General features: G+C 40.3%; 1 protein-coding gene across 3 annotated transcripts in view; it reads left to right on the forward strand.

Annotated features, from left to right (window-relative positions):
• The window catches only part of SULF2 (sulfatase 2), a 248316-nt gene that overhangs the window by 181661 nt on the left and 51597 nt on the right, over positions 1 to 15058 (forward strand). For all 3 annotated transcript variants that reach the window (XM_073309507.2, XM_078848175.1, XM_078848174.1), the window contains 4 exons: positions 3945 to 4095; positions 7126 to 7301; positions 13593 to 13721; positions 14665 to 14721. In XM_073309507.2, coding sequence (XP_073165608.1) covers positions 3945 to 4095; positions 7126 to 7301; positions 13593 to 13721; positions 14665 to 14721 — 513 coding nt within the window. The remainder of the gene's footprint in view (positions 1 to 3944; positions 4096 to 7125; positions 7302 to 13592; positions 13722 to 14664; positions 14722 to 15058) is intronic.

Below are 15058 nucleotides of genomic sequence, written 5' to 3' on the forward strand. Positions count from 1 at the left end.
CCTAGCATTTTGTGGGTGTTACCATAATACAAATAATAAGTAATGTTTATTATTATCCCCGTTTAACATTCATACTGTCAGCATCTCAGTTTCCCCGTATGACTTGCCAAAGTCACACAGGAAGTTTTCAGCAAAGCTGACAAATAATTTAGATCTCTTGATCTCTAGCCTTGTGCTGTAAACAAAATTCAGCTTTCTTCCTGTGTGGTCAGATAACATAGTGATTTTAGATTAAAACTAGTTTGGCCCACTTAGCTTTTAGGGGCAGAGTAGTTCATTTCAGCTTTGTGGAGGAGGCAAGGATTGACTCTGTAAGCTGATCATCAAACAGCAGTGGAGGACACCTACCTCCTTGCAGGATTGGGCTTTGGAACAGACTCTGTGAGAGACAGGGTTTTCTTTGTTTTAGTTTCTGGTTATTAGAAAGCTAAGAATTGTATATTTCGTTCTGCCGCACTGTGCCACTAAAGAGAATCTCTCTCTCGGGCCTGAAGCAACACAGTATTTCATGTTTAAGTTGTTTGCAATCCCATGCTCAATGTTTTTCCTTTGAAATGAAAATTACATAAGCTCAAAATGAATAGTGTCTGCTATTGCTCGTACACAGAGTTGACCTCAACCTTATTAGGAATGCTTATGGAAGACACTCTTATCTCAAAGATATAATCATTTTCCACACAATCCTCTACAGCAATTTAATTATGATGATGCAAAAGAGAAAGGGGTGAAGGGATCTGGGGAAGGAAGGGGATGAAATGCATCTCTGTATGGTTTTTTCTCTTTCACACTGTTTACTTTTTCCCCCCACCCCAGTCTAGTTTATTTTGCTGACTGGAAGATCTTTTTTATGGAAATTGCTGCAGGATTTTATATCAGCAGTGAATTTCATTATTACTATTATTAATAATAATAATCTATTAATTTATAGACAATAGTACTTTGCAAGAAATTTATTAGTTCATAAAAGATTACATTATCTCAATAAATTAAGCATTTTTTTCTTGTTTTAGATGTGCATATTAAGTAGCCTGCATTATGTGTATTTATGCAGAGAAACTGTCTTCGGTTATTTTAAACACTTTTTATAGCACAATATGAAACTTAAGCTGTTAATAAAAAGGAACACCAAGCAAAGTGTTGCTTTCAGAAATGCATCAGTATCTCAACAGAGCCAATCTGCTATTAATGCATTTACATTTATTAAATTTTTAGATATTTATAGAATATCTGTGTATTGTATTGAGTATGTATGGCCTGATTTCCAAATTAAAGTTACATACATTTGCTTGTCTAATTGGAGTGCACAGTCCCCACAGCTGCACATGCAAATCAGGTAACTGCACATACAAATTAGTCATCTTGTTTCACATTCCCTCCCTCTGACCTCCCAAGCTACCTGGGAGTTCGCAATCCCTGGGTATTGTAGTGTCATCATAGCTGTTCCTGTGCCATCCCTGGGACACGGTCAGTGAAAAGGTGAGATATGGCTGAAGCACTACTGTGCAGCTTGAACCAGCCTCGAAGCCGCTTTAAGTTGCACTGGGGATTGAACTCAGTCCTTCTCTAGTCCTAGAATCAGGAGCAACATATGCCCCCAGCTTCCTCCTGCAGCTGTGTCAGCTGAAGCACTAGAACAGCTGAGGATCTGGCTCTTAGTGTGCAGTTGCAGTCTTATTTTAATTGAAAATCTGTCCCATAATTTCCCCCTGCCCCATCCTCCCAGCAAATCACTGAACTACATTAATAGTTTCCCTTTTCTTCTCCTAGACTGATAGTTAAACAGGATGGAACAGCTGGGCAATTTCATATTGGCCTCTAATTTTATTTCTGTAAAGAGTACATGTTTTATCATGACTGTTTTCCAAGGTCAAATACAATCAGGATTTGTAGAGCAATCAAGGTAGCTTTCCCCCCATCCCTGACCCCCCTCCTTTTGAATGGAATGTGAAGGGGTTATTTTGTCCAGCTTCCAAGGATGTTATATCTTGTGTATTTGGCTAGGAGAGAAATAAATCTGTTAAGTGTAAGAGGGTTACATTTGTAGTAATCAAAGAAAATCATGGGCTTCAGGTGGATTAAACAGCAGGAGATTTCAAATCAGCCAGGAGATCACAAAGCAAGCTGAAAAGGAGTTTGCCATTCTAGGCATTACATAGCAACAGTTTCCATAACTGTCAGCATATTCATAGGAGCAATGTCATTATTTCAGCCACAACAACATTCTGAAATTCAAGAGACTATTAGCAATGCACAGAGAATAAACAGAGCAGCCTCTCTTCCCCAAACAGAGAAGCTCGCTTCCCTGTCTAAGTGCATTTTTCAAATAGGCTCCCACATAAAACTTTCCATTGAAAAAATTGTGGAAATCCAGTTATTATTTTCATGTTTATTTCAAACGTGAATTAAACTTTTAGGAGCATTTAGCACCAATGACATTCAAAGATACGCTGGGTACATTTCAAGGAGGAAAGTTTTCAATTTATGTTACTATTATTTATCCTAATGATTTAAGTTACCCTGCTGCTCTGTTGTGTGCACAAGGCTAGTAGTGGCTTTTGTCAAGACGTAGGTATAATTAGCTGGAGATTGAATATTGGGATTTAGAAAGTAACTTGAGCAAAGTCTGCAGCTCTTTGCTGTCACAAGGCCACCATCTTGGGTTTTACAGGAAACTTGTGACGTGTTAAACATTAGCACTGATCTAATATTTTGAACAGAAAGAAAAATCTGAAGAAATCTTTCATTTGGGTGAAAAAAATCTCTATTTGTGAAACTATGCATGGTTTGTACCAAGCCAATGTACCAGCTAATGCTTAAAAACAATAAAAAAGGGCCCTTAGTCTTAAATGGTGATAAGATAGATAAATAAAACAATAGCTTCTCTTGAAAATGTAAGACAAAGACATACGTAAAGCGTACCAACCATATTATAATATAGAAAAGCAAGTCCATTGTGGGCTTTAGCTCCAGTTAGCGTGGAGCAATGTAGTTATGAACAAAAAAGCAAGCTCCATAACTCCCAAACAAAATGAAATAAAGGACCATCAATGATGTCCCTGCTCATTGTTAACACTGATACTTTAATGGAACTACAAGATCATTAGGAATTAAAGGGGCACTGATGCTTCACAAGGTCATCAAATCCAGCTCTTGACTTCTTTGTCAGGGTCCTAAATTCTCTTTCCATAATGTGCATTCATCAGAGTGTAATGTGAAGGTTTCTAATGCTCTCAGAAGAGTTAAGGCTAGAAAGTACCCAAGTCCCATTTCCCCCCACCTCTGCTTTTTTTTTTTTTTTTGGGCAGGTCTTTAAAATGCAGCTTTGTATCCATTTCTGCTTGCCATGAGCTCACATGCAATTTAATACCACCAGGTAGGGTACCTGTGCTCTCCTGGGTATGTGAGTGCTGCAATATTAACGTGGCCGGTCATGCTGAATTCAACACAATTGTTAAATAATCTAGTGGAATCTTTTCAGCAAGCTGGACATTTATTATTAAGAGCCTGATCACGCTGTAAGAGCCTGTGTTAGTATGAGCAAAATGAAAGTGGAGCAGTTACATCAGTGGAAACTCAAGGGCATATGTTCTTGGTTCAAATAATGCTTCCCAATTATGGTGGTAGACTTCTAAGGCTAATCTGGTGGCATTGAAATGTATCCCTACTAGTCTGGAGGATACCGTTAAACTAATACGGCTGCTACTCTGAAACCTGTTAAAAACAATGTATATTTACTCTTTCAAATAAGATTTTACTTCCAACAGAGTTATTTCCATGCTCCCACATTTCATATAAAGCATAAATGAAATTACAAATGTAATTTTTCTTACATACCACAGAAAGTTAGTCTTGCAGTGGTGGTCAAATAAAGTTTATTGGCATGCACTAGTTTATTATTTTTTCATAATAATGTGGTGGTCTCCGTTTCCCTTATTGCTCCTTAGCACTCCCAGTTATAACTACGCTCCCAACCCAGACAAGCACTGGATAATGAGGTATACGGGTCCCATGAAACCTATTCACATGGAGTTCACGAACATGCTACAGAGAAAGCGCCTACAGACACTCATGTCTGTGGATGACTCCATGGAGACGGTAAGATTGGTGGTCCTTTTTTCAAGCCAAACAGGTACTTGTTTCTTGAGTTAAACTCCAAAATGTTTGCGCATTTAAAAAAAAATAGTATATTCCTACTCTGCATATAAGCTAAGCACTGCCAAGCTAAACATGGCTTCTTTTACCACTACCTCCGAACTGACAGCTCTCCCAGATTCTCTGGGTTTGTGGCATTGTTGTTCCAAGTGAAAAAGGAACATAATGTAAATTCCAAAAGCTAGCAGAATGTTTCCAGATACCTACTGTTGTCCAGTTAAAGAAAGAAAAATGAAACATGGGGGGAAAAAAATTGTAAAGCATGAATTTGATTTGAATTAAAAAGCGTCAACTCTCACCATGTACTAGTTGGAAATTAATAATCCGAACTGCAGGCATAGTGCACTTCTGCGTTACTGCCTCTTTGTCCAAAAAGTTCCAGTAAAATTAATGGGGTTACATCGGTGGGGAACCTGAGTAACTAGAGTATCTCAAAAGGACTTAGGTGCCCAGCTGCCACTTTAGGTGCATAAACCCAGAATCAGGCCCCACTGAGATTCAGAAAGACCCCTCTCACTGGCAGCAAACCTCAGATGTGGGGCTTCTTCAATTGCTCATGTTGAATTGTTTCATTGTGAATAAATCATGAACAAGTCACTGGGGCCAGAGAGAGCAGGCAAGCCTGAGACTGACTCTGCAGCCTTATGGTTAGAGCACTCACTTGGGAGGTGGGAGACGCCCAGAATCTAGCCCCCCTCCTTCAATGACTTTTTAAATTGTTTATCCAAAGTGGAACAGTTTTTACTTCCAAGACTGAAGGAGCCCCACATCAGAATATCCTGCAGCTCAATGGGTAGGGCACTCAAATGAGAGGTGGTACAGCCCTGTTCAAATCCCTTCTTCCCCTCAGGCAGAGGGAGGCTTTGAGCTGGATCCCAGGTGAGTACCCTAACCACTGGGCTGAAAGTTATGGGGGAGCTCGTCTTCCTCCTGTCCCCTCCACCCCCCATTTAGGTACTGAACGCTCTGAGAGGGGTGTGGCTTATGCATTCCCCCCTCCCCCTCTTGGCATCTTTCGTTGACTAGCTTAGGTGGGGAGCTGACTCGCATGCTGGCTTTGTGAATCCCATTCTGAGGTGCCTGTTTCTCCGCATTCATTGTACAGGGAACCTAAGTGCTTAACTCAGGCTTTGTGATTTTTTAAGTGCCTAAAAGTTAGGCATGGTGACACAGCATTTCCACAGCCAAGTTCCTTTGTGAGTCTAGCCCACAGTGGCACATTGATTACACATATTTTAAAAAACACAGGCAGACTTTCTATATTGCCTGCATTGTGTAACAATAAGATTCCAGAAACCTCACAGTGCAAGCTGTGTGTCAGTGGGCCTTGAAAAGGAACCCATGGATCAGCTGGCTGCTACTGTGGGGAAAGGATGGGTTTATTTCAAAGTGCAGAAAGGCTAATCTTGAAGCAACTGCTTCATGTCACCTGGAAATCTTATCCACAAAAGATAACAATAAGGGGAGTCCAATAAGGCAAGGATGAGACTTATCTGTTAGTAATGTATTATAATTACTAATACTTAATTGGGCATAATAACCCAGGAAAATATGCTCGCTCCTGGTTGCTAACAAATATGCTTTGGTGGGTCAGACACCAGTTTTAGAGAAGCCATGTCACAGAGTCACCTGCTAGCACCAATGCATTCAGGGTGTGCTAGTTAGCAAGGTGGTTTCACTCCTGATGATTTTACTGGGTGTACATTTCACTCCAGACTGAAACTTAATCTTTTGTAGTTTTAACCACAATTTTTAATGAAATTGTACGTACCTAACATCCCTTAAAATGTCTGTTCGTATTTTGAGCGCATGGCAGATACCAGTGGCTCTAAGAGGTCACTGTGGCTTATTTAAACAGATTGCAGTCAAAACGTTTATATGAATTTGTCATTATGTGAGTCTATACCATTTCCTCATGGAACATCAGACACATTGATTCAGGCTACATCTCAAAAAGGGAGTCACATTTTATCTTTAACATTTTGTCCATATTATCACATACTATACTGGTCTGACTTCATTTACTCTGGGTTCACACTGATGAAACTACCTTGACTCCAGTGCAATTTTTCCTGATACACACAAGTTTGAGAACAGAATCTGGCCCATATTTTCTAATAACAGTTCTCACGTGCGGGACAGGGAGTGATATTACCATACAGAAAATCTGCTGTAGAACCACATTGCTAAATCCTCATGAGATGATAGAAACTGACTAAACCTTGAAGATGAAACATCAGGTGATAACCGGTCATTACTGCTGTGCATTGATACACTTCCGTATTCACTTAAAGAGGCCCATTTAACCCCCCTAAGAACAATAGGATTCAGAGTTAAGGTTGAAACACTTACTTTACCAGATAGCAAGAGTGAATGGCAGTATCTGCTGTTTAGTTGGGAGAGTTTGCAAACATTCTATGTAAATGGGACTCATTTGAATGGTCGAGTGGCATTTAACCAAGTATTAAATAGGTGTGAAATTCTAAATGGTGTCATTTTGTTAAGAAAGTTTGCCAAATACAAATTTAAAGAAGATAAAGGGCTAGAATTTCAAAAGAGCTCAGTATGCAACAGCTCCCAATTAGGCATCTAAATAAGTGGCCAGAGTTTGAAATTTCCAATGGAAAATGTCAGGTGCAAAGTACTTTTGAAAATCTGTCAACTCAAATTAGATCCCTACATAGGAACTGAGCTTTTTGAAAGTCTGTCCTGAAATGTGTAGTCGCTATTTTCATTCAGTAAAGTATTATTCTACTGCATTTTAAGTATTTATAGATGGTTCTTTCAAAGAAAATGGCTTCTTCTTTTAATCAGGATAGTTGCTTAGTGAGGGTGCTTGGATGTCTATTGGGATTTCCTAGTTAAGAACATCCAACTCTGTTATACGGTATATATGTGTACACTTTTATGCACAGAATTATTTCAAATATTATTTATACTGTTATTTAGTGCAAAAATGTTCTTTTTTTTCAGATTTATAATACATTGGTTGAAACAGGTGAACTAGACAATACCTATATAATATATACAGCAGACCATGGCTATCATATTGGGCAGTTTGGACTGGTGAAAGGGAAGTCCATGCCTTATGAGTTTGATATCCGAGTTCCTTTTTATGTGCGAGGTCCGAATGTGGAGGCCGGCTCCTTGTAAGTCTTTGTTTTTCAGCTCCTGAATTGCTTTTGGTTTATTGGTCTGATAATCATGATTGATATGCACAGGAATGTGACGTCAGTGGCCTTGTACCAGGGGCTTAAAAACACATGCAATGAAGTACAACTGTGCAATCAGATTTAAAAATGTGCTGAATTTGAGACAAAGAAAGATAGAACCTTTGTTTTTTGTCAGCTCATTGGGCTGGATAGTTAGGGGAGTGTGTAGTTCACTTCCTTTGAGTACACCAATGCGAGCTTTGCATGGACATAAGAGATTGTGACATTAGGCACATCCCTGATCATTGGGTAGCTCAGAAACTGCACTGCCCAAGGAGGCATTGTGACTCAAAGGCTAGGTCTCCATTTCTGCAGGCATAGCTATGTCAGTCAGTCAGGTGTGATCCTGAAGGTGCAGTTGTGCCAACAAAAGCCCCAAGTATTGATGCAGCCATACCAGCGAAACTGTACACTTTTACTAGTATAACTTATAGTACTGTCTACTGGCAAAGCGCTCCTAGTGTAGACCTGGCCTAAGAGAAATTCCTGCATCGCAGTCCCTCTCCTGCTTCCTTCTTGCCCTGTGGATGTAGTAATTTGCTGTTGTCTGTACCAACTGTGAATTGACATCCCCTGCACTCTCTCAGCTGCACTGGCGTGTGAGTGGGGAGATGGAAGGTTCTGCCCTTCCTCATCCACTCCCTGGTCACCTCCTACATGATTCAAGGACCGGTAGCCCATTCTAGTATATAACCGGGTTTTTACAAACTCTGGTCCCTTGCCCAGGTGAGTGGTCCAAGTCGCTGTGTAGCCCTTTGGCTGACATCCAGTCCAAGTTCGGTGTGATATTGCATGGAAATGCCTAGTCATTTCTTCTGTTCATTTCAGTCAGTTTCTAGGCCATGATGTTTGCCAGGTAGCCTTATTTTATATGTTCACTGCCACTGTAGATAGTTATCAGAGATTAATTAATTGATAGAATAGAATCACTATGCTCTCCTGTTGCAGCTTGTAAAGAAAAATGAACGTAATATTTTCCATATATGACCTCTACAGAAACTTTTCCTTTGTTTATCCTTTGGGATTACACAGTTAAGCTGTTTGTCCATGACACACGAGAATGCAGCATATGACTGTTAATTAAAAAGGTAGCTTTGATCAGCTAAGAAATTATGTAAATATACTTTCTAAGCAATTATTTTAATAGCAGATATTTTCACTGAAGTAATATTTTGGGACAGAGTGTCATAATTTTCTGCCTTTTATTTATATCAATGTGCATGTTTTAGCATAATTACCACATATAAAATCTTCCTCCCACAAGTTTTTTTCCCTTCTACTACAGAGGAAATGCTATAAGCAACTAATATTAAGAATGTAATAGAGTAGCAAGTCTCTTTAAAAATATCTTAAAGGTTTTATTTAGTTTGCTGATTAATTCATAGTATGAGAAAAAAGGTAAGAAAGTTTTAAATATTCTAGGTGTCATGCCAAAATTCCTTGACATGGAATTATTACTTATTTCTGCAGTAGTTGTGCGTGGTCCCTGTCCCAAAGAGCTCCTAGTATAATTTAGAGATTATTTGAAAGTTAGTACTTCAATAGCAACACAGTGGCCTGATTTTCAGAGGTGCTAGGCAGACAACTCTGTGAAAGAAATGGGTTTTAAGAAGAGATCTGGTGGAGTGATATGTCTGTGGAGCAGGGTCACAACCACAATTTGCATAAGGAAGGGGACCAGAGCTCTTCCCCACCACACCCTTTCCCCACTGCCCCCATGCCCAGTCTCTAGTGTTCCCCCTTTTGCTCCCAGGCCTAAGCTCTTGCACGTTGCTTCCACTCTCAGCCACATGCTCTTCTCTCCCCACCACCACTGCCCCGCACCCAGCTCTGAGCTCTCCTCCCTGTACAGAGCATTTACCCAAGGAGCTGTTCAGACTGAAGAGCACCATCCCCACCAGGGGCCAGGCTGTTCTGGGAGCCCCAGATCCCATTCGCCTTCTACATCTCTGCTCCCCCAGGAATCACCAAAAGCCCAAATCCAATCTCCGCCCCCCTCCCCCTGCTGACTGGGCATTCTGGTGCCCCCGCTCCACTTCTCTCTGGGGATGCTGGAAGGACTGCAAAGGTGGAGGGCATTTGGACCAGCTGCCCTTCCATCAGGGTGGGGTGGCTGGGTCAAATTTCCAGCTCCGGTCAGTAGCTAAGGTGGGGTTCTCCCTTCCCCCCTCCCAGTTGTTCCCCTGCTGTAACGAAGGAGGGGAGGATGAATGGGGAAATAGAAAGCTCTTCCAAGCTTTTGAGATGGTATGAAGGAAGAGGTGTGAGGCCATGAGTGTGGGGAGGAGACCAAAGGAGCAGTTAGGGGAGACAGGCTTGAGAAGAATGTAAAGCACAGGAAGAAGAGTGGGTATGAAATGAGAGATGAGGATCCAGAGACTCCATGAAGTGCGTTAGGGACTTTGCTGTTGATTATATGTGTAAGGTGCTTAGATAGTACAGTGCTGGAGGATGGGGTGTAAAAACCATAAGATAGATAGAGGAAGCCAAGCCCTGTATCACTTGGAGCATTGACTGGAGAGTTGGCTGTGTTAAGATTGCGCAGCCTTTTTCCACATTAAACAGGGCAGGCCTCAGCACACTGCTGCTTACATACATTGGGATGTTAGCTGGCACCACTTCCTCTCTACTATTAAGCCCTTTCCTTACCATTCCAGGGGAGGACCCTTTATTGTGTTATACTGGGCTCCACAATAGGTTATCTAGGTAGTAGGGTTAGTATGTCTTGAAGCTGCCTTTGGCTCTGATAATTAGGTAGGAAGGGGGGAGGATATGTGGCTTGCCTCAGTCTTAATACTGCTATTTCCTTTTGAACTTCCTTTTAGTCTGGTGATACAGATGCATTTTAAATCACCAGTGAATGACACTTCACAGAACCTTCTTCCCATTGGGTTTTCTGTTTGAATACCTTTTGATGATGGAAAATATTTTTATTAGGAACACAGGAATCAGACACTGAAAAGACTTAATAGAGCAGAGTTCATCCCCCTAAAAGAGAAAAATGAAGTCCCATGGAGAGAGGCTGTATTAGATAGGAAATTGATGCTGTCATTGAGCCTGTATTTCCATATATAGTAGAACTTTTTTAATCTACACTTTGCTAATGAATACATATTATTTTTTACAACATAATTGCATTCTCTCCCCTCCCTTATCAGCAAAGTTTAATAGCAGTCACTGTAGCAAGGTGTCATTACTAAGCCTTCATTACTACCACCAAGTATCCTACACAATATTTACTAGTAATTAATATAAAATGACATGTATCAAGAAAATGAACAAATGCAACATCCTTACTCTTGTCATTGTCTTTTCTTTTGCTAACTCTCAAAATTCAGTAATTCTCAAGTGGTCTCTCATTCACTCGTGTGAATTATCAAGGTTCTGCTGTCCTTTATTTTAAGCTAGAAATCTACTCCAAGCCTTGTAGCTGCCTTTATGGTACTATCCTTATTGTATTTTGTCTGCAAAGCATGGGGACAGCAATTCCTGGTCCTCAAAGTCACAAAAATAAATTTTCTGCATAAAAGCATTTTTGCTTTTTTTCCACTTTTTTGTAGTCTCTCCATTTATTTTTTTAAAGTGATGCCAAGTGTACATAAGAATAAGAAATGATGGGAAAGCAGCAAACAGTACATGCTTTCATGATATTGTAATTGTAACAAAAGTGGGTCTTAAATGTATTTAAAATAAAAGTTTATTTTCTGAGGTGTGGCACCATTCAGTTAGTGAGAAGCACTCTAGTGATGCCTACAGAACCAGGTTGAAAGTAAGAACCTAAGAACGGCTATACTGGATCTAGCCCAGTACACGGTCTTCCGACCGTGGTCAGTGCCAGCTGCTTTAGAGGAAATGATCAGAACAGCACGATTATCGAATGATGCATCCCCTGTTGGCCACTCCCAGCTTCTGGAAGTTTGAGGCTTAGGACACCCAGAGCATGGGGCTGTGTCCCTGCCCATGTTAGCTAATAGCCATTGATGGACCTCTCCTCCATGAACTTACCTAATTCTTTTTTGAACCCGGTTATAGTTTTGACCTTCGCAACATCCTCTGGTAACGAGTTCCACAGGTTGACTGTGCAGTTTGTGAACTAGTAGTTCCTTTTGTTTGTTTTAAACCCGCTGCCTATTAATTTCACTGGGTGACCCCTGGTTCTTGTGTTATGTGAAGGGGTAAATAGCACATCCCAATTCACTTTCTCCACTCCAGTCATGATTTTTAGACCTTGATCACATCCCCCCTTAATAGTCTCTTTTCCAAGCTGACCACTCCCAGTCTTTTTAATCTCTCCTCACACGGAAGCTGTTCCATCCCCCTTGTCATTTTTGTTGCCCTTCTCTGGACCTTTTCCAATTCTAAGATACATTTTTTTGAAATGGGGCAACCAGAACTAAATGCAGTATTCAAGGTGTAGGCGTACCATGGATTTATATAACGGCATTATGATATTTTTTGTCTTATCTATCGGTTTTCTAATAGTTCCTAACTTTATTAGCTTTTTGGACTGCCACTGCACGTTGAGCAGGTGTTTTCCACAGTTATTCAAAGATCTCTTTCTTGAGTGGTAACAGCTAATTTAGACCCCATCATCTTGTATGAACAATTGGGATTGTTTTCCAGTTGTTACCCAGGGTTTTCAGAACCCACAGCAGTGGTATCTTAACTGTTTCACTCCAAGGGATGTCAGGAATGACTTAATGGGAACAAGTAAGCGTGCTCTTATCTAAAACTACAGTTTATTAGATTTAAGCACACACAGATGCATGCAGTAGGTTTAGAACATCCCATATATTTATCTAAATTCTGGGACGGTATTGAGTAATTGACAGCAGGTCTGCAATGGCCAGTTGCTTACCCGCCGGGGAGAAAAGGTGTCGAAAAAAGTGTCTCTTAGGATAGCTTCAGAGGACTTCTCCAAAGCACACTATATTATCTAGTCCTTTTTATAACTAACTATTACAAAACACAAAAATCATAGTGACCCCTACTGGGTCATCACTTTTCCTACCTTTCAATAAACTATTTATCAACAAACATTCCTAACAATCTTAGTCATAATAAACTTTTATATCAAAGGCACCCAAATTCAAGGTTCTTGTCCACTTATCCTCTTTCAGTCTCAATTGTTGACTTTTTCTCTTCCCTCCTCCCAGTCTGTTGAGCGGAAACTGCAGCTGGTTTTGACCTTGCCTCCAGAAACCCTGCTTTTAAATTAACCATTAACTATGTGGTGTTCTATTTTATTAATTCATGGTGGCTGAGTGTACATAATATGATTGCAATTGGCTTAATCACATTCTGGGGTACATGCACCCCTCAAATCCAGGATGAACACAATATGCTTTACTTTGCATTTATCAACATTGAATTTCATCTGCCAGTTTGTTGCCCAGTCTCCCAGTTTAGTGAGATCCCTTTGTAACTCTTTTCAATCTGCTTTTGGAGTGAGATGAAGGGGTACATTACTAAATAGTTTAACTGCCCTAGTGACACTGGATGCCTGGCTGTATCAGTACTTTGCGGAATGGAGAGGCTGGTATATAGGATGACTCTGCTATTACATTTCACAGTTGGAGTTATTCTGCTGTATTTTCCTTTTGCCTCCATCTTATCTATCTTTTGTCTCTCCCTCCCTCTCACACACTCTTAATTATAATAACCAACCCTTTAGCTGTTCCTTTTGGGTAGTGAGACAGGATATTTCTTCTCTCCACTCTTTCTGTGTAACAAACATTTTGGTGCCATAGGCCCAGATATTTGTTTTTGTGATATATGTTGAAATAGACAAAATGTGTTCTATTTGCCAGGCTTTATTTTTAATAAAATCATCACCTTAGACAACTTACACATTAATTCTCTAAGAATTAGTTATGTGCTTTTTCACATTTCAGAATAGTGTTGAACCCTTCCTTTTACTCATTAACTTATTTTGCCTTATAAACCTTTTTTCATATTCAGTCTGAAATGCTTTTGCTTTAGAACTAAATCTTCACACTCTCTTGGGGTTATGCATCTGGGGGTAATTTAAATATTGTAATATTGTATATGTTAATCCGTTTCAATACCCCGACTTGATTGGATAATATTTCCCTTTGTTCTGTGCTGATGTCACAGATTAAGCTTTTTTTCAGATCCCATATCCTCTGTGGAGGGGCTGGGGTTAAGATGGTAGTTCACAATTTCCACAAAGATTCTCTAAGCAGGGTCTTTATATATTTCTTTCAGGAATCCTCACATTGTATTGAACATTGATCTTGCTCCTACAATTCTAGATATTGCAGGCTTGGACATTCCACCTGACATGGATGGTAAATCCATTCTAAAACTTCTGGATTCTGACAGACCAGTTAATAGGTAAAGAAAAGAAGTTTGTGTCTCTGTGTGTATCTGTGTGTCTGTGTTCAGCCATCTGCAGATAAATTTAAGAGGAAACCAAATGAATTACAGATATAGACTAGACACGTTTCACAGAAAAATCTACAGACCTGTTCAGCGCTATTTAACTGACTTCAGTTTTTTAGTTGGCCAGATCAATCTATTAGCTATATAGTATTTGCCTTTCTGATAGCAAAATATAATGTGTGTGAGTGTGAACTGGCCTTTGGTCATGGGGATATTTCTGTTTTGCATGAGTTACAGATTTTAAATGTGTCTGTAGCATCATTTATAGCTATGTCTTTTAAACAAAGCCTTTATTATTGTTTAAACTGTAAAAAGTAATCATACATTGATGCTTTATATAAAGTCAGATTCTGTGTTGTTGATATCGTTATATTGGAAATACATAATTATTTTCTGAGACATACCCTCAACACCTCCACCTGAAAAAGCTGGGGGAGAAGATTCACATGGGTGCTTGTGACAGACAATAGTCTGAGGAAAAAGCAACTGGAGGAGGAGAGAGGGAGTGGGGAAATGTGCGCTTGTGGTGGAGGAAAGCATTTGGGTAAGGAAAGGGCTTTCGTCAGGGCAGGAGGTTGGTTTTGCAAGTAAGGCACTGACCTGGGATCCAGAAAATCTAAATTTAATTACACACTTCCTTTGTGACCTTGGGCAAATCACTTAATCTGTCAGTGCCTCAGTGGTTTTTGTATAGAAACCGTGACAATAGTCTGTGGCTCCATTGTGGATTTTGTTCCCATGAGAACAAATCCGTCACACATTCCTTCGTGATTAGCACTGATGACACACATCTGTCTGTTTTGTACAGTTACACGTTCCTGCGGGAGAAGTGGGTTGTGTTTCTGGGGGAGGAAGGGAGGAGAGGCTGGTTTTCATGAGAATTTTGTTTTTATAGGTTCCATTTTAAAAAAAAGATGAAGGTGTGGAGAGACTCATTCCTTGTGGAGAGAGGGTAAGGAAAGAGTTAATCACAGAGCCAAGTTGCTCTAAATAGGAGAATCCTGCATGGCTGGAGCCTCCTGTGAAAGCCCATAGCTATGATCACATCCCTGCAATGTTAGTGGCATTGCTGTCATACACCTAATGCCAATGAGTCTATGATAGGAGAGACTGTATGGTGGCTTTGTGCTAGCCCTGGTCCCTGCACACAGCCGGCATAAGTGTGCTGTGCATAGAGGGGTTTGGTGCCAGTTCTGGGGTGAAGAGGAATGAATCCTTGCCCTCCTCCCTCCCTGCAAGCCACAGAGTGGGAGCAGCTCCATGACTGATATCCCACACCCTGCATGCAA

The sequence above is a fragment of the Lepidochelys kempii genome, chromosome 13, assembly GCF_965140285.1.
Source record: "Lepidochelys kempii isolate rLepKem1 chromosome 13, rLepKem1.hap1, whole genome shotgun sequence".
NCBI lineage: Eukaryota > Metazoa > Chordata > Testudines > Cheloniidae > Lepidochelys > Lepidochelys kempii.